Source organism: Pogona vitticeps, chromosome 2 (genome assembly GCF_051106095.1).
Source record: "Pogona vitticeps strain Pit_001003342236 chromosome 2, PviZW2.1, whole genome shotgun sequence".
Taxonomy (NCBI): Eukaryota; Metazoa; Chordata; class Lepidosauria; order Squamata; family Agamidae; genus Pogona; species Pogona vitticeps.
In genome coordinates, this window is record NC_135784.1 from 277106465 (window position 1) to 277131099 (window position 24635).

A 24635-nucleotide genomic window follows, 5' to 3' on the forward strand; every position below is an offset into this window, starting at 1 on the left:
AACAAACTGTTCTCAATGGTGAGGCATAAAGTAGGGTCTCCTCAGCAGATATCTTAGTGACTGGGCAATTTTATATAGGGAGAGAAATTCCTTCAAATATCCAGGTCCCAAGCCACTTAGGGCTTTATAAGTCATTGTCAACGCCCTGAACTCGGCCTGGAAGCATATTGGCAGCTAGTGCAAATCCTTCAGAACTGTTGTCCTGTGTTCTGAAGAATGTTCCCATTAGCAGACTAACTGCTGCATGCTGCACTTGCTACAGCAGACATGTCATCTTCAAGCGTAGCCCCACGTAGAGTGCATTTTTGTAGTCTAACCAGGAACTTAGTTGGGCATGGACTACTGTGGACAGGTTATACTTGTCCAAGAATGGCCGTAACCAGTGGACCAGTTTAAGATGGCACTTCAAGCCGGTTTGCTCACATGAGCTTTCAATGACAAAGGTGAATCTAGGAGTACACGCCCCCAAACTACATACATGCTCCTTCAGGGAGAATACAACTCCATCCAGAGCAGGTCTCCTGCACAACTCCAAGACCTGGTAACCACCAAACCACAGAGCCTCTGTCTTATTGGGATTCAGCTTCAGTTTATTGGCTCTCATCCAGCCCACTACACCCTCCAGACACTGGACATGACCTGCACAGCCACAGCCAGCCCCAATTATAAGGAGAAGTAGAGCTAAATGTCATCAGCATATTGATGGCACCAAACTCTCAAACACCTGATGAGCTCTCCAAGTAACTTTATATAGATATTAAACAGCACAAGAGATAGAACAGAACCCTGTGGTACCCCACAGCTGAATCTCTACAGAGCTGAGCAGAAGTCCCCCAATCTGAACCAGTACCGAAGATAGGAATGGAACCCCTGTAGTACAATACCTTCCACTTCCATTCCATGGAGCCTGTCCAAGAGGATACCATGATCAATGGTATAAGAAGCTACCAAGAATACCAGGAGAATCAACTGAAACCTGGGCTGAAATGGGTGCAGATAATCAGTTTCCTCCAAGTTTGTCTGAAGCTGTCCAGCCACCACGTGCTCAACCACTTTGTCCAAAAAGAACATATTTTCAATGGGGTGGTAGCTGTCATTATACCTTTGAGTTCAGAGAGGTCCTCTTCAGGAGAAGGTGCACCACCATCTCTTTCATTGCAGAAGGCACCATTCCTTGCCATAACCGGTTGTTTACCATGTCCTAGACCCAGTGTGGTGTACTGGATACAGTGGCAGACTAGGACTCTGGAGAGCAGAGTTCGAATCCCTGCTCAGCCATGGAAACTCACTGGGGCTGTGGAACTGATAAAACCACTCCTTAAGTATCTCACTTACCTTGAACGCCTTGTGAGGGTTGCTATAAGTTAGTTCCAGCTTGACAGCCCACAGCAACAACAAACCCATCTAGTCAATCCACTCCTGCTAGATCTTATCAACCATGATGGGTAAGGATCAAGAATACATGTGGTGGGATGAACCAATTCAAGCATTGATGGAAACTGATCCCAGAAAACCTGACTGGACAGTACACTGGACACTTCCCTAGACACCTTAAATTTTGTAACATCCAGTTCCAAGAAAATATGAGTGACTTTCTCCTCAAAGGGCTTCTCACAGGAGGTGACTGAGGATCCACTCCTACCCATTTTAAATCCAAACCCAGAAAGCTCTTAACCACTCGGAACAATCTTGCTGTGCAGCAGGTGAGGGATGAAATAACATTAGCAATGTAAAACTCTTTCAACCTTTTACCAGCATAGTAGGCACATTGAGAAGTCTTCACTAGTTTCCAATCAACTCATTATGTGACCTGCACCACCTACACTCTAACTGTAGTCTGACTTATTTCCTTGCCTATATGTAGATCTTCTGTAAACAGAGGGGGAAAGATGGGCTCCATTACACCAGAGTGGGCACTTCGGAGTGATTGTATTGACTGATCTTTCCATCTCATCATTCCACAGTGAAACCAAGGGCAATCACCTGTCAGCTGGAAACTCTCCCAGAGCATTCAGAAATCCTAAAGTCTCAAAAGGGTGGACCATTTTGATGGTTCCCCTACCCCTGTAGGGAAGGCCTGCTTCCCATCAAACCACTATCCACAGGCCCTGCACTAAAATGCAAAAAAGAGAGTGGGAGTGAGTACTTAAGGGGCAATGACACTCAGGGGAATTCACTCCTGCTCTCTTTCAGCATTTTGGAGCAGAACTGGCTTTTGCTTTCAAACAGAGCGGATATGTATTCAAGTCATAGAATCGCAGAATAATTATCTTGGAAGAAACTCACAAGGCCATCAAGTTCAATACCTGCTAATTGCAGGAATCCAAATCAAAGCAGATCTGACAGATGGTTGTCCAATTTTCTCTTGAATACCTCCAGTGCTGAAGCACCACCTTCTGAGGTAAGAGTTTTTTCTATATTCAGCCTAAACCTGGCTTCTGGTAACTTAAGCCCATTATGACATGTCTTGTACTCTGGGATGATCAAGAACAGATCCTTGCCCCGCCTCTGTATGACTACCTTTCAAGTATTTGAAAAATGTTATCATACCTCCCCTCAGTCATCTTTTCTCAAAGATAAACATGCCCAGTTTTGTCAATCTTTCCTCATAAGGCTTGGTTTCCAGTCCCCTGATCATTCTTGTTGCCCTCTTCTGTCACAGGGGTGTTCTTGTCATTGTATTAAATACGTTTTGGAGAAACTGGTATCTTGCATTTTTTAAAAGTTTCATTTTCTTCAAAACATGGATTAGTTCCCCCTTTTTTACTACAACTTCCAGAATGAGCCAGTCAGCATAGCTTTTCCATTTTCTAATTTTATTATATTGCTTGAATTTTGTATTTAACTTTGTGAGCTACATGTGACTGAAAAGTGGCAAATCTAACATAAAACATACCCTTCACATCTGGCTCATGATTCAGTATCATTATCATCCAGGCAACATATAACACTAATGCATCATAAATAAAATTGTTCAAGTATCTATACTTACTGTGACACATTTTCGTCCAGCCGGTTTGGAATGCAAAACCAGATTATCATGGCAATTATAACAAGTACGGGTTTTTCTAGGCCTAGAAGGACGTACATTTTTTTCTCCTAAATAAAGAACCATCATAAATTCAAAATATTAAATTCTATATGTAGCCTACAAGGTATAAAATTCTTTATATAGACATCTATCTGTCCCATCCATTTCATTTCATTAGTCTTATAAATTAGCCAGTGTCATTGGCCGATGTACTGTATATATGCATTAAAAAACAAATCACAATGAGGGAAAGGGTGTCAAAATCCTCTGACTATTTTAGCTTCTTCAAACAAATATTGCGCATCTTTATCTCCATAAAATGCACATGTTATTGGTTCTAATTAAATGTCCATGTGTGCATTTGCTGGTTGGCCTTGGCATTTAATACAACATTTTGAAAACCAACCCACACGTTGAAATCAATGGGATTTTAAAACAGACCTAACTGCAATAAGTCTGGTACTCTGGGAAACAAAAAATTTAAGAAAATGAAGTTACTATAATATTATTTTAGAATAAATACCTAGCAACACGAAGGGAGACACATACCGACAACATTATTCATCTTAGGGATCTCTTTTGTTTCAGTAGCTCCATAAGATTTAAGAAGATCTTTCATTTTGTCGCAGATGGCTTCATCCAATGCATTTCCCCCACAGTTGTCTGTCTCATTAGGGTTTGCACCATGGAACAACAGAAGATGTACTGCCTGCAACACATTTTTACAACTTAGTTGGCTGTAAAAATGCTTAGTTATATAGTACATTATTATTATGATCTCATGGTGTTATGTACTTTACAAGTACTGTAGCACTGGAAAAATGTTAGGATACCTATATACTCACATTATACATATTTCAGCATTAATATTAAAAACTTTAAAATGCTTAAAATTAAAACCAGTAGGATATCTACAAAAACTATTGAGGAAAATGGGAAAAGATTTCTGCTAGCAGATTAAACTAGAATGAGAGAAGGTGTTAAGAAGGTAAAACAACTCACAAGCAAAAATGAAGTTGGAGTTTGATCATGACACCTTGCAAGGCCTTAAACGGTCAGGTAATCTGTCCCAGCTCTCAAATATTAATAGCCTATCAAACAAGATGCCTTTTAGGTTTGGTATCAAGAACAGATAATGTCTGTTACCTTGAGAAGATCGATTCTAATTCCTCCACTAATCAAAATAGCTTATTTGTTAAAAGGATTTGAAACCAGAGTTTGAAGCTGGTAAGCAAATCTGAGTAAGAAGGAGTCTGGTTGGCAATGGATTACCTCAAAATGATTGCCTGAAACAGCATCGTGAATTGGCAAAACACCATCAAGGCTTTTACTATTCACATCAGCACCAGCTTTCAGCAGCTCTGCTATAATCTCAGTAAATCCTCTACTGGAAGCTTCATGAATTGCTGTCCAGCCTGGCAAAAGCAAAGTTAAACACAAGCAGCTTCACATATACAGATAAATGTGGACAAAAATATACTATTAAAACTCAAAGCAGCATACTTATTTAAAGTCAAATCATAATACACTGGTCTGAATTTAAAGAAATGTTCAGGATGGCTTTGAATTCTCTTTGAAGTTTCTCAAACAGAATGCCACATGTCAAACCTTTTCTGAAATTGGGGGTGGGGTGGTGGTTTCTGAAAGCAGACTGTGATTTGTTTATAGGAAGAAAGTCACACTATGCACATCATGAACCTAAGCACCTAGTAATCCCTGGTTTTCATTTAATCATGGGCACCTTCTATAAATGTTTTGTGCAGTTAATCATCCACTACACATATCTATCCACACTCATATTACTATACAGAGCATAAAATCAATCTGTATTCTGAACATTGTTCAGTTAAATAGGTGGCAGTGAGAGAAAAAAAACTATTAGAAGAAAAATGTCGGGCCATTTCTGGGACATACCACAACTGAGAACTGTGAAATGGTAAATTAAAAATACCACACCTGCATAATCTTTTTGATTCACACATGCTCCAGATGCTATTAAAGACTTTATTAAAGCCAAATCTCCTTTTTTAGCAGCCAAATGCAGAGCTGTTTCTCCTTTAGTATTTGTTTTGTTTATTTTTGCTGTTGTAGTATAGAGCAGCTGACTAGAAGAAGATTTTCTCTCTCTTTTCTTAGAATGAGAAGAAGCTAAAAAATTTAAGACACTCATTAGCAATCATGGACAGTATTTTGATAGAGTGCTATGCCAAAATCTGAATTCTTATCACACCTGGCCACTGCATTTTTTCAGAAACACCACTAGCTTCAGCTATACTGGTGCAAAATATTTATACATTGATGTCAGCTTTAACCAATATTTGGACTTCAGTACTATAAAGCTTTACAGATTTCTGCCTTGTCATGGCGAAGGGGCTTGAGTAATTCAGAGAAGCTATGGGCTGTGCCGTGCAAGGACACCCAAGACGGACAGGTCATAGTGGAGAGTTCTGACTAAACGCGATCCAACTGGAAGAGGAATTGGCAAGCCACTCCAGTATCTTTGCCAAGAAAACTCCATGGACAGAAACAAAAGGCTAAAAGATATGACACTGGAAGATGAGTCCCTCAGGTCGGAAGGCGTCCAACATGCTACTGAGGAAGAGCGGAAGAAAAGTACAAGTAGCTACAGAGATTTGGTTGGGCCAAAGCCGAAAGGACGCTCAGCTGTGGAAACACCTGGAAGTTAAAGGAAAGTCCAATGCTGCAAAGAAAAATACTGCATAGGAACCTGGAATGGAATATCTATGAACCTTGGTAAGCTGGATGTGGTCAAACGGGAGATGGCAAGAAAAACCAGTGACATCCTGGGCATCAGTGAACTAAAATGGACAGGAATGGGCGAATTCAATTCAGACAATTATCATATCTGCTATTGTGGGCAAGAATCCCGTAGAAGAAATGGAGTAGCCCTCATAGTCAACAAAAGAGTGGGAAAAGCTGTACTGGGATACAATCTCAAAAATGATAGAATGATTTCAATACAAATCCAAGGCAGACCTTCCAACATCACAGTAATCCAAGTTTATGCACCAACCACCCATGCTGAAGAGGTTGAAATTGACCAATTCTATGAAGACTTATTTATTTATTTATTTATTTATTTAATTTCTATCCCGCCTATCTGGTCATACTAGACCACTCTAGGCGGCTTACAATCGGAGCAACAATAAAATTATTAAAAACATTACAAATAGACAGAAATAGAAATCAAAGAATATAAAAGAAAAATCGTCAGGGATTATCTGTTGGGAAAGCCTGCCTATAAATCAGTGTTTTCAATTGTTTCTTAAAAATGCCCAGCGAGGGAGCCGCGCGAATCTCAGGAGGTAAGTTGTTCCAGAGGCGAGGAGCCACCGCCGAGAAGGCCCGATTTCTGGTCTTTTCCTTCCGGGCCTCTCTCGGTGTCAGGCTCCTCAGCCTCACCTCCTGGCTCGCACGGGTAACACGGGTAGATCTAGGTGGGAGAAGGCGTTCCACCAAATATTGAGGTCCTAAACCGTTTAGGGCTTTGTAAGTAAGCATCAACACTTTGAAGTCGATGCGGAATTGGATGGGCAGCCAATGCAATGCGGCCAGAGTGGGCGAGATATGTTGGTATCTTCTCACTCCACTGAGTAATCTGGCCGCAGCATTCTGCACCACCTGTAGTTTCCGCAGCAGCCTCAAAGGTAGCCCCACGTAGAGCGCATTGCAGTGGTCTAATCTTGAGATTACAAGCGCATGTACCAAAGTGTTGAGAGCCCCCACATCAAGGTAGGGTCGCAGCTGGGCTATCCGCCGAAGATGGAAAAATGCGGTGCGGACCACGGACGCCACCTGGGTTTCCATAGTGAGCGCCGGGTCCAGATGAATCCCCAAGCTGCGAACCCCATCCCTGGCAGGCAGGGTCACTCCCCCAAAAATGAGGGAGTTTCCCAAATCCCCAACTGTGGGAGCGCCCACCCTCAGTACCTCCGTCTTGTCCGGGTTCAGCCTCAGCCCATTCTCCTGCATCCATTCCCGAACGGTCTCCAGGCAGCGCTGAAGGGACAGAACGGCATCTCCTGTAGTTGGAGAAAAGGAGATGTAGAGCTGTGTGTCATCTGCATATTGATGGCACAGGGCTCCACACCCCCTGATGACCCCCCCAGCGGCCTCATATAGATGTTAAACAGCATTGGGGAGATGATCGACCCCTGTGGAACCCCACAATTGAGGCTCCACGGGGCCGAGACATTCTCCCCAAGCTATACTCTCTGGGGACGGTCCTCCAAGAAGGAACGGAGCCAGGCAAATGCCCGGCCACCTATTCCCAACTCGGTGAGCCTCCCCAGGAGGATACCGTGGTCAATGGTATCGAAGGCCGCTGAGATATCGAGGAGGACCAGCAGAGACATTTTGCCTCTGTCGGCCTCCCTCAACAGGTCATCACACAGGGCGACCAATGCCGTCTCTGTTCCATGGCGCGGCCTGAAGCCCGATTGGAATGGATCCAGGGCATCTGTGTCATCCAGGAACGCCTGAAGCTGATCGGCCACCACCCTCTCGACTACCTTGCTTAAGAAAGAAACATTGGCGACGGGCCTATAATTGCCAATTTCGTCCGCCGCCAAACTAGGTTTCTTTCTTATGGGCCTAATGAGTGTATCCTTGAGGGCAGATGGAAATCTGCCCTCAAGGAAAGACCCATTAATTATTACAGTAGCCCATTCCGTTGTTGAAGGCCTGGCTGCCTTGATTAGCCAGGCCGGGCAAGGGTCCAAAGAGGAGGTGGTGGCACGGCAGCGATCAAGCGTCCTGGCCACAGTGTCGGGCGAAACAGGCTGAAAGGAGTCAAAAATCACCGGACAAGACGGAGCGCTGGACATCTCAGCTCGACTCACTGTATTCAAAAAAGGGGAGAGGTCCCGGCGGATGGCCTCCACTTTAGATTTAAAAAATGCTGCAAATTGGCCCGGTGTAAAACTAGGGAGAGGCCTATCACCCGGGCCAATTCCGGATAGGTCACGTACTATACAGAATAATTCCGCCTGCTGATTAGACGCCTCGCTTATCCGGTTAGCGAGGTATGTTCGACTGGCAGCCTTTACCTTGGCCTGGTAAAGGTTAGTAGCAACCTTAACAGCTATGCGATTAAAAACCATCGGGTCCTTTCTCCATTTGTGCTCTAGCCATCTCCTGACCCGCTTCGACGTCCGGAGATCCTGGTTAAACCAGGGCGCCGGGCGATCTCTGCGGCTGAGAGGGCGTTTAGGCGCGATCATGTCTACGGCACTAGCCGCGGCTGTGAACCAAGCGTCGACCAGAGCCTCGACAGGAGCGCCAGCCAGGTCAGCCGTAACCCCTCTCATGGCATCCTGGAATCCAATCAGATCCAGTAGCCTTCGAGGGCGAACCATAACAATAGGTCCCTGCTCCCTGCGAGGGGGGAGAGCCATCTTGATGGTACACTTTATTAGGTGGTGATCTGACCATGACAAGGGGACCGACTCGAGGTCATTCACCATCGGACCACTCTCACTCCCATTGGTGGAAAAGACCAGGTCTAATGTGTGGCCGCCCACATGTGTAGGGCCGTTGACATGCTGGGACATGTTCAAGAAGGCCATGGTCTCCAAGAACTCAAGAGCTGGTCCGGACGTTTCTGCCCCCGCATGCACGTTGAAGTCCCCCAGGACTAGTAGCCTCGGGGAACCCAGCAGTGCCGCGGAGACAAAGTCCACCAGCTCCGGTAAGGAAATGGCTGGGTCGCTAGGACCATGGTAACCCAGCAAGATCCCAATACCGTCCCTGGCCCCAATCCACACGTGGAGAGCCTCAAGACCCGGCTTTACCACTGAGGAGCGTCTAACTACCTCCAAGGTGGACTTATAGAGGATGGCTACTCCCCCCCCGTCCCTCCAGTCTACCCTGGTGTTGGACAGCATAATCAGGCGGACAAATAAGAGCTGGGGGGGGGACCCCCCTCTCCGCCAATCCATGTTTCCGTTATGCAGGCCAGGTCTGCATCTTCCTCCAAGATAAGATCATAAATCATTTGGGTTTTATTAGATACAGACCTGGCGTTCAACAACACCAGGCGTAGAGTAGAACTGACACCAATGAAAGATGTTATTCTCATTATAGGGGACTGGAATGCTAAAGTAGGGAGTCAAGAGATAAAAGGAACAACAGATACGTTTGGCCTTGGAGTTCAAAACGAAGCAGGGCAAAGGCTAATAGAGTTTTCTCAAGAGAACAAACTGGTCATCACAAACACTCTTTTCCAACAACACAAGAGGCAACTCTACACATGGATATCACCAGATGGGTAATACTGTACCAAAATCATATTGATTATGTTCTCTGCAGCAAAGGTGAAACTCTATACAGTCAGCAAAAACAAGACCTGGAGCTGATTCTGGCTCTGATCATCATTCTTATAGCAAAACCCAAGCTTAAACTGAAGAAAGTAGGAAAAATCACTGGGCTAGTCAGGTATAATCTAAACCAAATCCCTTATGAAGACACAGTGGAAGTGAAGAACTAGATATGGTGTACAGGGTGCCTGAAGAACTATGGATGGAGGCTCGTAACATTGTACAGGAGCCAGCAACAAAAACCATCCCAAAGAAAACAAAGTGGCTGTCCAACGAGGCCTTACAAATGGCAGAGAAGAGAAGGGAAACAAAATGCAAGGGAGATTTACAGAAAACTGAATGCAGACTTCCAAAGAATAGCAAGGAGAGACAAGATGATCTTAAATGAAGAATGCAAAGAAATAGAGGAAAACAGAAAGGGAAAAACCAGAGATCTGTTCAAGAAAATTGGAGATATGAAAGGAACCTTTTGTGCAAAGATGGACATGATAAAGGACAAAAATGGTAGGGACCTTACAGAAGCAGAAGACATCAAGGAGAGGTGACAAGAATACACAGAGGAATTATACCAGAAAGATCTGGATGTCCCAGACAACCCAGATAGTGTGGTTGCCGACCTGGAGCCAGACATCCTGGAGAGTGAAGTCAAGTGGGCCTTAGAAAGCATGGCTAACAACAAGGTCAGTAGAGGTGATGGCATTCCAGTCAAATTTAAAATCTTAAAAGATGTTGCTGTTAAGGTGCTACACTCAATATGGAAAACTCAGCAGTGGCCAGAGGATTGGAAAAGATCAGTCTACATCCCAATCCAAAAGAAGGGCAGTGCCAAAGAAAGTTCCAACTACCATACAATTGCGCTCATTTCACACGCTAGCAAGGTTATGCTCAAAATCCTCCAAGGAAGGAGTCAGCAGTATGTGGACTGAGAACTCCCAGATGTACAAGCTGGATTTCAAAGGGGCAGAGGAACTAGAGACCAAATTGGACAGTGTCATCGAAGCTACCAACATGAATTTGACCAAATTCCGGGAGGCAGTGGAAGACAGGAGGGCCTGGCATGCTCTGGTCCCTGGGGTCACAAAGAGTTGGACCCAAGTTAACAACTAAACAACAACAAGTATAAAGCTGTTCTCTTCTGCAAACAAATCTTTAGGAGTTGACATAACATCAGTCAATGCTCTATGATGAGATAACATGTTTCTAAACAACAAGCACCTGGAGTTTTTATCATTTTAAACAACTACTATTCCCTACATATAATCAACACAACTAAAAAAGAGAAAACAGTAAATAATTAAATTATTAAATATAAGCAAAATACTCTATAAATCTAGAGACATCCGCTGAAATTCTATTGCTTAACATAGTATGTTGCACTATAGTAGGCTCACTGAACCTGCAGGGCTTTGGTGAGTCAACTCCTCCATAGGTTCCATTAATAGACCTATTCCAGTGCAGCTTACTATTCTAAGCCACTGGTACTTAACCTTGGGTTACTCAGGAGTTTTGGACTGCAACTCCCAGAAGCCTTCACCACCAGCTGTCCTGACTGGGGTTTCTGGGAGTTGCAGTTCAAAAGCATCCACTGTTCTAAGCAACAGGATTTCAGCCATTGTTTTGGAAGGCTTATAGTACTATCCGGTTCATGTGTACTCAGAAATAAGACCCATAACTTAAAGTGACAGACTACACAGCTAGGAAAATACTTTTTGATCCACAGCTTTCTAAATGGTTTCTCCGGATGAAATTGCTTTAGCTACCCAAACAACAAACAAGGGCAAAGGCAGATAAAACTGTTAAATGTTTGCATGGACCTCCAACAGTGGAAGCTCTTTTGATCCAATGAGCCATCAATTGGTAACTTCCATTGGTAGCACCCCTTTGCTTGGCTTCCCACTGAAAGGAGATGATTCCCAACAGGCTTCTCTGCACTGAGCTTTATATTGAGTAATTGGCAGGTTTTAATTTTATTAGGGACGTGGTGGCGCTGTGGGCTAAACCACAGAAGCCTTTGTGTGCTGCAGGGTCAGAAGATCAGCAGTTGTAAGATCGAATCCATGCAACGGAGAGAGCTCCCATCGCTTTGCCCCAGCTCCTTGCCAACCTAGCAGTTCGAAAGCATGTAAATGTGAGTAGATAAATACTGTATTTTTTGCTCCATAAGATGCACTCCCCCCCAAAAAATGTGGGGGGGAAGTCTGTGCGTCTTATGGAGCAAAGGCGGCGATTTCGCCCCCGCTGGCCCCGTGGTGGGGTGGGTGGTGGGAGCGATGGAAGGGTCTGAGTGAGCCTTCCAGGACCCTTGCGATGCTTCCCCCACCCCCCACGGGGCCAGCGTGGGCGAAATTGCCACCTTCTGGGACTCTTTTGAGGCTTGGGAAGCCTCAGAAGAGTCCCAGAAGGTGGTGATTTTGCCCCCTCTGACCCCCGGGGGGGGCAGGGTGAGTCTCTAAAGGGTCCTGGAACACACCCTAGGACCCTTTAGAGACTCACCCTGCCCACCCCCAGGGGTCAGAGGGGCTTTCTATCAGTTAACTGAAGACCTGACAAGAGACTCAAGTGTAAGGCTGTACGCATGTACCTGAGAGTAAGGGGGTGATTGCATTGGCCATTTACCTGCAAGTTTCACCAGATTAAGTATAGATGAAATAAAATTAAGGTAAAGGTAAAGGTTCCCCTTGACATTTTAGTCAGTCGTGTTCGACTCCAGGGGGTGGTGCTCATCCCCCTTTCTAAGCCGTAGAGCCAGCGTTTGTCCAAATACAGTTTCCATGGTCACGTGGCCAGCGTGGCTATACATGGAACGCTGTTTACCTTCCCACCGAGGTTGTACCTACCGTATTTTTCGCTCAATAAGACACACCTCTCCATAAGACGCATCAAATTTTTAGGAGAAGAAAACAGGAAAAAATAATCTGTTTTCTTCTCCTAAAAATTGGTGAGCCTTATGGAGAGATGTCTTATGGAACACACCCTAGGACCCTTTGGAGGCTCACCCAGGCCCCCCCCCCCCGGGAGGCCAGAGGGGGTGAAATTGCCACTTTCTGGGACTCTTCTGAAGCTTCCCAAGCCTCAAAAGAATCCCAGAAGGTGGTGATTTCGCCCCCTCTGACCCCCGGGGGGGGCAGGGTGAGTCTCTAAAGGGTCCTAGGGTGTGTTCCAGAATCCTTTAGAGACTCACCCTGCCCCCCCAGGGGTCAGAGAGGGCCTTGGGAAGTTTCAGAAGAGTCCCAGAAGGTGGCAATTTCACCCCCTCTGAACCCCAGGGGGGCAGGGTGAGTCCCTAAAGGGTCCTAGGGTGTGCTCCAGGACCCTTTAGAGACTCACCCTGTCCCCCCGGGAGTCAGAGGGGGCGAAATTGCCACATTCTGGGACTCTTTTGAGGCTTGGGAAGCTTCAGAAGAGTCCCAGAAGGTGGCGATTTCACCCCCTCTGACCCCGGGGGGGCAGGGTGAGTCTCTAAAGGGTTGTAGGGTGTGTTCCAGGATTGATCCTTCGACTTTCAACAATAACATGAACTTCTAGAGTGTTTGCTTTGCAAAACCATTAACTGCTTACCTGATGAATCTGGTTTATGCTGCTCTTCAGTCTGACTGAACTGTTCATCATTTGAAGATACATTCTTTTCATTTCTGCTAGAAAACCAATGTGTACTTTGGCTGTTCTCATGAAACTTAGTTTGGATTCTTTTGCTTTGCATAGTTTCTAATTCATTTGATTGTACATCAGATCCATTATCTGCATTTTCTTTTCTACTTGCCTCATAACATTCTTCAAGTTGCAGCACTTCGCCTGCTTGTTGGAGGGGGGAAGGTAGAATTACAGTACTAGAATCACCACTATTTACAGAAAAAATCAATTATATTGGATCTTGATGAAAATACCATATGATTTATTACTGTAGATATAATTAGTATAACTTGCCTAATGCTTTTGAAAGATTCACCTTTTAAGACTGCACAGATGATTTAAAATGTCTATTTACAAATTAGTTAACTTTTCTGTTACTTACTCTGAAGGATAAATAGTGTAATGATGTTTTTAACTAAAATAATGCTGTATGCAAAATGTAGTCACATGCAATACACCTCATCATTTTTGCAAAGGCAATAGTGAAAGCAAAATAGTGCACAACAAAATGTTATTCAGATTCAGTATCATATCTTACCACAAGAAATCCTATGAATAAAATACATGTCTTAGGATTTCCCTTGGCTCATGTTCAGAGATAACAAAATAAATTTTCCCAAGGTTTTTTGAGGAAACCTTGCAATTTAATGTATTTTGATTGTGGTTTTATATTACACTTAGAAAGTCACGTCAAGGCAGGAAATTTTGCATACAGGTTTCTGCAGTCAGATGGGTTACAAAGAAATTGTGAATGCAGGAATGAACTCTCCACACCAACTCCCACCTCAGTCTAGCATCAAACATGTTGTAAGCCTTCTTTTAATAAAAATTGAACCCATTAACTGTTTTGGGATAGGACCTAGAGGAGTTTTGTCCTGAAACGCTTCTTACTGAACAGCTATAAAACCATGTATTAGATAAGGGATATCTTCTATATATTTATTTATTTTAAAATATGCATATTGTCATTCAATTAAAAATGCTAGTGCTCCATAACAAAGAATAAAAAGATGGCAAATCAAGAAACAACTAACAATAAATAGAGTATCTTGTCTGGCTCCATTTCTCTTGTACCACAAGAGAAACATGCAACTCTGTGTATGTCTATTACCTTGGAATGCTTCTTTGTCCAGCATCTGTGAAGTCACGAATGTGTTCCTCTCCACTTCAGAACCATTTCTTGATGTCTCAAGATGACATGTCATATTTTCTTCAGTTTTTGGCCCTAACAGTATACTCTTGGCGTTCACAGAAGGAGTGAGTTCACTGTCGCTGTAAGTGTCAGGGTATTCAGAAACACCACTTCTATTAATATGCTGAGAAAATGCAGAAGGTGAGAATATTTCCATGTTAACTTGAACTATTTGTTCATTGCAAGTTTCAACAGCTTTAGAAGTATTTTTATCTGTGTTTTGGTCTGCATTTAAATTACATAGCTCAGAAATAACAGTACAATCAGAATCACTAAGAAGTGCAGTCTCTTGCTCGGGCAGCATGGTTGTACTTCCTGGCTCTAAACAAATAGGTTCTTTAGCTGCAGGTAAAGATTCTTTCGGAATCCTTAGTTCACGCTCTATAACTATATCCCTTTGGCAGTATAAGTTGATTTTATCCATAGAGTTTTCAGAATGCACATATTGTGATCTATTTTTCTCATTAGGAAGATTAATGCCTTCTTCTCTAACTGACCAGACATATATTTTTTCAGCAGAATGCAAGTTGTCACCTAAAATATCAACTTTATCATAAGGTGACTCATCGCTATGTTTCATGGCACATTGTTCTTCCTTCTGCAAATTAGATTCATTTACTAGATTTGTTAGAGAAGGCGAAGCAGATTCTTCTTGAATAGGGTTCAGTGATGTCACAATACAGGGATTAGTCACTTGACTTTTTAATGTTCCTGCTGGTTCATTGCTTTGATAAACCTCTTTTGTCTCTGAAGAACCATCATTATTCCTCTTATCCAAGTCACTCTCTTGCTGTATTTCTGAACCTATAAGCATGCTGGGCTCTTTTGCAGCGCCATCAATTGTGTCTGAAGTATCCTGGTGATGCACTGAAGATCCAACAGGGTTTTTTGCAAAAGAAAGAACAGTTATATGACCAAAATCATTGTGTGTTTCATTTTTTTGATCATTTATATTGGTTCTGTCACTGGATGTACCTGAAGATGTTGCTCTTTTTCTGACTGACTGCTTTGCCTTCAAAATTGGACATGTATCCTTTAGTGTTGTTTCATTCAATATTCTACAACTATTTTGAGTTTGGGAGGCAGAATTATTTTTTGAACTTCTTTTTCTCTTCTTTTTTTCTAATTTCACACTGTATTGCTTTAGTATCCTAGTATTATCAATAAATGAATGTTGCACTCTTTCACTTGACCTTGCTTTTACCTAAAAAATCCAAACATTATGGTCAGTGGGACTGAAAAGGAACTGCAAGGATATATTTTGCTAGTTGCCACAAATATTTGTTCTTAGAATGGATTCTGATGATAACATAGAAGTTAAAAGGCTTTGTATTAGCATATGACAATAAAAAAATACATTCCACTTAGAATGAAACAGATGGCTTGGGCTTTGAAAATCATGCCAGAAACCCTCTATGTTTTTAGTTTGCATTGGAATACCTTAAAGACAAACCTATGTTGATAAATCATTATTAATATTACCTTAGGTCGGCTTTTGCTTTTATTGTCTCCATCTTGATCACCAACTGGGTATTCTGTGAACCTTTCAGCTGAAAATGAATGTAAAGTAAGAATTTGAAGTGACCATTCAGTTCACTGGTATATACTGTCACTGTCCATTCCCACTGCATTGCTGAAAATAAGCCACATTTAAGCTTTGTATTTTTAAACATTATATAAACGGTACAGATTCCATTCAAACCTTTTCTAACTTTGATCAAATTTGCAAGTTAATAATGGCAGAATCAAAATGGCACACAAAGGTTCACTCCTCTACTCAAAAAAAGTTATAACAGCAGTTCAAAAAGAGATGGTAGAAATGGGAATAAGCTCAGGAAATGGCAATATGGTCTAGCTAAAAATAGAGATGTGTTTCACTGCAGTTGTCCCTGCCAGGCTGGATTCTTTTAGTATAGCCACTCATCTTTTCACCCACAGCTTGCTAAGTTCTGGCTGTCCACTGTTCAGTGATATATTGTTCCACAGACACCCTAGGAAGTGTCTAGCCATTCTATATTTAAGCAAAGGCTAAACTATACCACTTGATCCTCTGTTGTACTTCAGAGGAACAAAATTCAAAGGCAGTATTATTAGAATTTAAATACTAAAAATGCTTAGAAAACCTGTTTATCTTGATGGTAGTTTGCAAGAATGTATGCATCATAGATTAAATATTTCATTGTATGACATGCCTGCAATTTCTGGTTATTTCATCCAGTAAACATATATACACAACCGTCATTTTAATAACTTGAGCACCAAGATATGACGACATGACAGAACAGAGTCTGTATGTGTTGAAATGTCTCCTTTTAAAAATAACAATCATACCAGTTTCCTACCTGATGCTTCATGAATAGTAGATCTGGCTACATAACTTTCCAGTAGTTTCCTCATTTGCTGGTTAGTAGCCTCTTCTAAGGCACTCTTCCCTCTCTCATTTTTAAGCAATGGATCAGCTCCATACCAAAGCAGTAATTCTGCCACCTACAGGTAAAGATGAGCTTGACATTCTGATTCATACAATGAATTTCCATTTCTCTGTCATAAAGCAGAAGGGTCTTTTTTCTTTTTTTTTTGAAGACCCAAATCAACAAGCATGACAACAAATAAAAAGTCAAATATATATTCTGTCATTGTGACATTTCTTAGTCACAAATACAATATAAACAAGTACAGTCCTGCTTCAAAATAATGGAGGAAGTTCTCAGGGTCTCATAGGATCACTCCTGATCCAAATTTAGAGCATTTTTGGACTGTTAAGAACTGATGCAGGGGTGTGTGGGGATGAGGGCAGAAACAGTGGAAGCATAGTTCTTCCCATACCCATGAAATTTCATCTCATTGTCATATGTAAAGGATTCTGCCCTGGGCTGAGCTACCTGTCTCAGACATCAGCACTTTATCGCTATTTGCATTGGGTAGAGGGGGGCCTCTGTGTGGAAACTGATACCCTCAACATTCTTTGAAAGTCACTGAACGTGCAGTCTTCTGATTTATTCACTTTCTTAAATCAAATTTAACCATTAGTATTCTAAAATGTATGTCACTATCAGAAAAAAATGCTTACAATCTTGTCCTAAAATAATTGCACACAGTGTATTTATATTAATTATTACTAAATTAAAGATACTTTTCCTGGAATTTCACCTTCTCCCCTCATAGGAGCCAAACTGACTCCAATCATAATACAGCATTCAGACTGGGATCCAAAGTTCCATGCATACTCCAATACATATGCATTTTCCATACTAAATTTATGACAAAGCACCCTATTCAAGTCAACACCTGGGACAAACTCAAGCTCAGTGGTAATCTGATTACATAAGAAGAGCCCTGTGCTGGATCAGGCCAGGGCACCCCTTAGTCCAGCTTCCTGTATCTCTCAGTGGCCCCACCTAATGCCTTTGGGAGCACACAAGATAATGAGATACCTGTCTCCTGATACCCCTCCCCTGCATCTGGCATTTGGATGTATCTTCCTTTTAAGCCTGCAGATCATACATCCCCATCATGGCTTGGGGAATGAGACGAACTTTTCCTCCAGGAATGTGTCCAATCCCCTTTTAAAGGGATTTGGCTAGATGCCATCACCACTTCCTGTGGCAAGGAGCTCCACAGATTAAAAACACACTGGGTAAAGAAATATTTCCTTTTGTCTGTTCTCACTCTCCCAACACTCAATTGGGGTGGATGTCCCCTGGTTTGGGTATTGTGTGAGAGGGAAAAGAGCTTCCCTCTATCCACTTTATCCACCCCTGCATAACTTTATATGTCTCAATCATGTCCCCCCCCCCCAGGAGCCTTTTCTCTAGACTAAAGAGCCCCAAACGCTGTAGCCTTTCCTCATAAGGGAGGTGCCCCAGCCCAGTCATCATAGGGCTGGGGCATCATTGCTCTCTTCTGCACCTTTTCCAGTTCCACTAGGCTTTTTTAAAGGCGTGGAACTGTACACAATACAGTACTCCAGGTGTGGCCTTACCAGCATTTTGTACAATGGCATTATAATGTTGGCTATTTATTTACAATCCCCTTTTTAATGATACCTAGCATGGAATTGGCCTTCTTCACTGCCGCTGCACACTAGATTGACACTTTCATTGAGCTGTCCACCAGCACACAATATCTCTTTCCTGATCTGTCACGGACAGCTCATAACCCATTAGCCAATAAATAAAGTTTTGATTTTTTGTTTTTGCCCCAATGTGCATCACTTTACATTTTCTTATATTGAAACACATTTGCCGTTTTGCCGCCCATTCTCCCAGTTTGGAGAGATCCTTCTGGAGCTCTTCACAATCCCTTCAGGTCTTCACCACCCGGAAAAGTTTCGTGCAGACTTGGCCACCTCACTGCTTATCCCTGTCTCCAGGCCATTTATGAATAGATTGAAAAGCACTGGTCCCAGGACAGTTCTCTGGGGCACACCACTTTTCACCTCTCCCCATTGTGAAAAGTGTCCTCTGTTTCCTGGTTCTCAACCAACTCTCAGTCCATAAGAGGACCTGCCCTCTTATCCCCTAACTGTGGAGTTTTCTCAGCAGCCTTTTGTGAGTTCGTTCGTTTAGTCGTTTAGTCGTGTCCGACTCATCGTGACCCCATGGACCAGAGCACGCCAGGCCCTCCTATCTTCTACTGCCTCCCGGAGTTGTGTCAAATTCATGTTGGTTGCTTCGCAGACACTGTCCAGCCATCTCATCCTTGGTCGTCCCCTTCTCCTCTTGCCATCACACTTTCCCAACATCAGGGTCTTTTCCAGGGAGTCTTTTCTTCTCATTAGATGGCCAAAGTACTGGAGCCTCAGCTTAAGGATCTGTCCTTCCAGTGAGCACTCAGGGTTGATTTCCTTTAGAATTGATAGGTTTGTTCTCCTTGCAGTCCAGGGGATTCTCAAGAGTCTCCTCCAGCACCACAATTCAAAGGCATCAATTCTTCGGCGGTCTGCTTTCTTTATGGTCCAGCTCTCACTTCCATACATCACGACAGGAAAAACCATAGCTTTGACTATTCGGACTTTTGTTGGCAAGGTGATGTCTCTGCTTTTTAAGATGCTGTCAAGATTTGTCATCGCTTTCCTCCCAAGAAGCAGGCGTCTTTTAATTTCGTGGCTGCTGTCTCCATCTGCAGTGATCATGGAGCCCAGGAAAATAAAATCTGTCACTGCCTCCATATCTTCCCCTTCTATTTCCCAGGAGGTGATGGGACCAGTGGCCATGATCTTAGTTTTTTTGATGTTGAGTTTCAGACCGTTTTTTCCACTCTCCTCTTTCACCCTCATTACAAGGTTCTTTAATTCCTCCTCACTTTCTGCCATCAGAGTGGTGTCATCTGCATATCGGAGGTTGTTGATATTTCTTCCGGCAATCTTAATTCCGGCTTGGGATTCCTCCAGTCCAGCCTTCCGCATGATGTATTCTGCATATAGGTTGAATAAGCTGGGGGACAATATACAGCCTTGTCGTACTCCTTTCCCAATTTTGAACCAATCAGTTGTTCCATATCCAGTTCTAACTGTTGCTTCCTGTCCCACATATAGGTTTCTCAGTAGATAGATAAGGTGGTCAGGCACTCCCATTTCTTTAAGAACTTGCCATAGTTTGTTGTGGTCCACACAATCAAAGGCTTTTGCATAGTCAATGAAGCAGAAGTAGATATTTTTTCTGGAACTCTCTGGCTTTCTCCATAATCCAGCTCAAGTTAGCAATTTGGTCTCGCGTGCCTCTGCCTCTTCGGAATCCAGCTTGTACTTCTGGGAGTTCTCGGTCCACATACTGCTGAAGCCTACCTTGTAGGATTTTGAGCATAACCTTGCTAGCGTGTGAAATGAGTGCAATTGTGCGGTAGTTGGAGCATTCTTTGGCACTCCTGGAGTAGGAACTGGCAATGCCACTCCAGTATCTTTGCCAAGAATGCCCCATGATCAGAAACAAAAGGCTAAAAGATATGACGCTGGAAGATGGGACCCTCAGGTCGGAAGGCGTCCAACATGCTACTGAGGAAGAGTGGAGGACAAGTACAAGTAGCTCCAGAGCTAATGAAGTGGTTGGGCCAAAGCCGAAAGGACGCTCAGCTGTGGACGTGCCTGGAAGTGAAAGGAAAGTCCAATGCTGCAAAGAAAAATACTGCATAGGAACCTGGAATGTAAGATCTATGAACCTTGGGAAGCTGGAGGTGGTCAAACAGGAGATGGCAAGAATAAACATCAACATCCTGGGCATCAGTGAACTAAAATGGACAGGAATGGGCGAATTCAGCTCAGATGATTATCATATCTACTATTGTGGGCAAGAAGCCCATAGAAGGAATGGAGCCTTTTGTGAGGAACCGTGTCAAATGCCTTCTGAAAATCCAGATAGACAATATCTGTATCTGGTTCTGAATCATTAACTTAACAGAAATAAAGATAACATCAAGTCTTTAAAATCTGAAAATGTCTCAAAGGACCAGAACAAGTCCAAATATTTTGAGAACAGAGTAAGAGCTATAGAGCTGTCTTAAGGTAACAGGGAAAACATCATTACCTGTCACCTTGGATGATTTTTTCCACCCAGAACAGATAGGGAGGAGTGCCCACAACAGTATTTTTCTGTGTATAAGACGATAATTTTATCGAACATTTTTAGACCAAAAACTGAGGGTCGTCTTATACACGGAAGTAGGGGAAGAGATCAAAGTGCTGCAGGATCACAGCCCTTTGATCCTGCAGCCCTTTCATGGCTGCTTTATCCCTTCACTTCCAAAGCCCCGCAGGGCTTATGAAGTGGCAGGGAAATGCAGCCATGAAAGGCCTGCAGGATCAAAGGGCTGCAATCCTGCAGCCCTTTCATCGCTGCTTTCCCCCTCCACTTCCTAAGATCACTGCTTTCCCCCTCCACTTCCTCAGCCCTTTGATCCTACTTTCACAGGGGTTATGAAGTGGAGGGAGAAAGCAGCAAATTTTCTTATTTGGGGTTGGAAAAATGGGGGTTGTCTTATACATCAGGTCATCTTATACATGGAAAAATACAGTAATAAAATTAGTTTGGATGGTACAGCTAGAGCCAATTAAAAGATGTAATGTGATTGATAGAGTCCTCAAGTCTGCTGATGAGGGGACAACAGGATATAAGGCAGAAGGTAACTAGTTAGAAAATCATCATCTTGGAAGGATGGCTTAAGCTATTCACAGTATGCTTCATGTTTTATGCCATAGGGTACTCTGCATGAACTTGTAAGTATAGATAGCCTCAGCCTTTTTTTTTTTGCGCAAAAGCCCTACAATGCTTTGAGCTGTGTAACTACAGTATGCTTCTTCAACATGATGATGCTTTTTCTGTATCACTGCTGAAACATATAATCTTTTGTCAAGCTGTTATGCTTTGCCACTTTTGCTTTTTAATAAACTTCTAACATTTTATACAAGCTGTGGTTTATTTAGACAGCTGAAAAGGGGTTGCAGGTACTAAATCTGATGTCTGAGATGCTCAGAGACTTTGAGGGTATTTTGGATTCTTTTGAGTTTTATACAGGGCTGGTTTGCAACCAGAAGCAACATCCTGTTTGTGTGTATTTTCCCTGAAGCACCCAGGCGTAAGTAACTCAAGAATGTGTTGGGGACCAGCGGAGTACAGTAGGCATTTCTCAATCACTACTGCACTGACCCTCCTGGGCATGACCCAACCTAGATAGAAGGGCTGTGTAACCCGAGTAATCCTTCACAACATTGACCTCCAAAAAGGTCTACCATTAAAAGCCATGCTCAGGTCCTGCAAACTAAATGTTATAGCTTCCTTTGAGTCCATCCATCTCATGTTCAGTCTTCCTTTTTTTTCTACTGCCTTCCACTATTTTTAGTATTATTGTCTTTTCCAGTTACTCTTGTTTTCTTATTATACATCCAAAGTCAACAGCCTCATTTTAGCTTCTAGTGAGAATTCAGGCTGGAGTTGACTCTAGTGGTCCATGGCATTCTTAAAGTTCTCCTTCAAAACCACATCTTTTTTTTTCTTGTCACTTTTTCACATGCCTACATTTTAATGATGAATATCATACTATGGAGGATCTTGGCCTTGGTTTCCAGCAACATATCCTTACACGTAAGGAGCTTTTTTTAGTTCGTTCATACCTACCCTTCCAAGTCTCAGTCTTAGAATCAACATCAATAGGAATAATAATATGACATCAAGCTGATCCTGAACTTTGTAAGGGTTTTCTAGGCATAAAGTCCTCTGAAGCAGTTTCCTATTCCATTCCTCTAGGACTGTGCAGTTTGCCCAAGGCTACTCCAGCTGGCTGTTCTCCTGAGAGGCATAGTGGGGAATCAAACTCTCAACTCCTGACCTCCCATTTTACCACAAGGTATGCAACTCACTGGCTTCTAATTCTTTAATCACTTCTGTCTTAATAGTTAGCTGCAATCCTGCTTTTCTTTTTTTTCTTTAAACTTGAACACTTTTTTCAGTTTATTGCTTTCTGTCAGTAGTATGCTGTTATCTGCATGTTTTAAATTAGCGATTTTTTTCACCAATTTACACTCCTCCTTCATTTGAATTTGTAGCTGAGAATTTCTACAAATATCTACATACATATATAAAAGAAATCCTTAGTGTTTGTGGTAATTATGATGGATCACTGGTAAAATACATGCAAAGACGTTGAGAGAAGGAATATTGATTGTGATGAAACTGGAAACACCATTCACTAAAGATGTGAACACAAACCAAAGCTTCAATGACTCAGGAAAAGCTTCAAGAATGTTAGAAGTTGGGCTCTGTGTGTTTTCAGCCTCCTGAAGCATATGGATCTTCTGGATGATCAAGTTCTTTATTCCTGTTTAATTCTTTCCACTAGATGGTGCAAGAAAGGCAGTCTAAAGAGGAGCTAATGCACCTCCTATCAAGGAACTACTCGGTGTGGATTGTATGGCTAAAGAAAGACCTGAAATTGCAGAAGGACTCTTTCTTTAGGCAAGACAGCATCATATACAGCAAGCAATAAACATCCTCCAGAGTGACTGCTTTTGTCTTCAGTCTCATACATCACTCATTTGATGGACATGTCTGATGAAAAGACAGCAAGAGACCACAGAGCTCTCCTAAACACTTGTCCCAAGTACTGTTCTCTGTATTGGAACAACAGAAGCACCCAGCAAATTGAGATGCTCAAAGGTTCTCTGCAGTCTGGAAATCCAACTGTTTCAAAGCTTGGAAAATTTACTTTTTGGACTGCAATGACCAGAATGTGACCGGGGGATTCTAGGAGTGGTAGTCCAAAAATATTTTTCTGAACTCTGAGCCCTTTAGTAGCATAAACACTACAGTGGACCCTCAACTTACAGAATTAATCCGTATTGGGACGGTAGCTGCAGGTCAGAAAGTCTGTAGGTCGAGGCTCCATTGACCTACAATGCATTGAAAACCGATTAATCCATAACCGGCCGTATTTGTTCCATTTTGGCTTTTTTTCCGGTCTGTAGGTCGATTCTCCAACTGCAAGTTGAACCTAAATTTTGTGGCCAGAGAAGTCTGTAACTCGAAAAGTCTGTAAGTGGAGCCGTCTGTAAGTCGAGGGTCCACTGTATCTTGTGGGGGGGGGGGAAACACCCTTTGGCCAAGAAAACAAGGTGAAGGAAGGAGTGAGGGCCCTACCACAACACCTACTGTAGGTAGCTCAGTCAGGAGGCAACATATAAAGACAGTAACATAGGAAGGTGCCTTAGGTCAGATCCACTAAGCCTAATATTAATCCATTAATTCTAGCAGATGTTCAAGATTCCAGGCAGGCATTTTCCCTCTAATTTATGTACATTATCCTTGTAATTAGCAACATCAGAGATTGAACCCAGGATGATATGCATGCAAAACATGAAGTCTGAAAAGGACCCAGAGTCCTTCCCACAAAATGTGAGGTTCCTCTTGCCCCACTGGCTTGTATGGGAACCTCTTATGCCCAAATAAACATTCATACTCCTACATTAGCAAGTTTGAATCTTAAGGCATATGTGGCTCACAGTCCCTCACAATGCCCCTACATAAATCCCTACAAGCCTGTGATAGTGTTTGTGTGTAAGAAGAGCACGCTTTTCTCAAGGTAGCCCACAGATGTACATGGAAAAAGTGTGCTGCTGCTTTAAAAGCTTGCTGCTTAAGCATGGAAGACAAGGCTCCGTAAATAAGAACTCAAAAGAAGGACCTGCTAGACAGATCCTTGGAGAAAAGCACTACAAAAGTATTTGTAGAATTAAAAAATTATTATGCACTTTCCAAATACAAAAATTATACCTTGTAATGACCCTCTTTAACTGCATCATGCAGTGGTGTTACATGTTCATGGCTCTTACAGTTAACATCAGCTCCTGCTTTTAAAAGTTCATGTGTTGTCTCAAAACAACCAGCTACACTGGCTTCATGTAGTGGTGTCCAACCTGAATGAATAAATGAATGATCGAATGAATGATCTCCAAATA

General features: G+C 42.7%; 1 protein-coding gene across 1 annotated transcript in view; it reads right to left on the bottom strand.

The window, feature by feature from the left end:
- ANKRD31 (ankyrin repeat domain 31) overlaps positions 1-24635 on the bottom strand; it is an 86319-nt gene that overhangs the window by 22913 nt on the left and 38771 nt on the right. The window contains 9 exon segments of the mRNA XM_078384523.1: positions 2993-3099; positions 3581-3740; positions 4304-4446; positions 4988-5179; positions 12928-13161; positions 14111-15395; positions 15674-15741; positions 16534-16678; positions 24451-24593. Coding sequence (XP_078240649.1) covers positions 2993-3099; positions 3581-3740; positions 4304-4446; positions 4988-5179; positions 12928-13161; positions 14111-15395; positions 15674-15741; positions 16534-16678; positions 24451-24593 — 2477 coding nt within the window.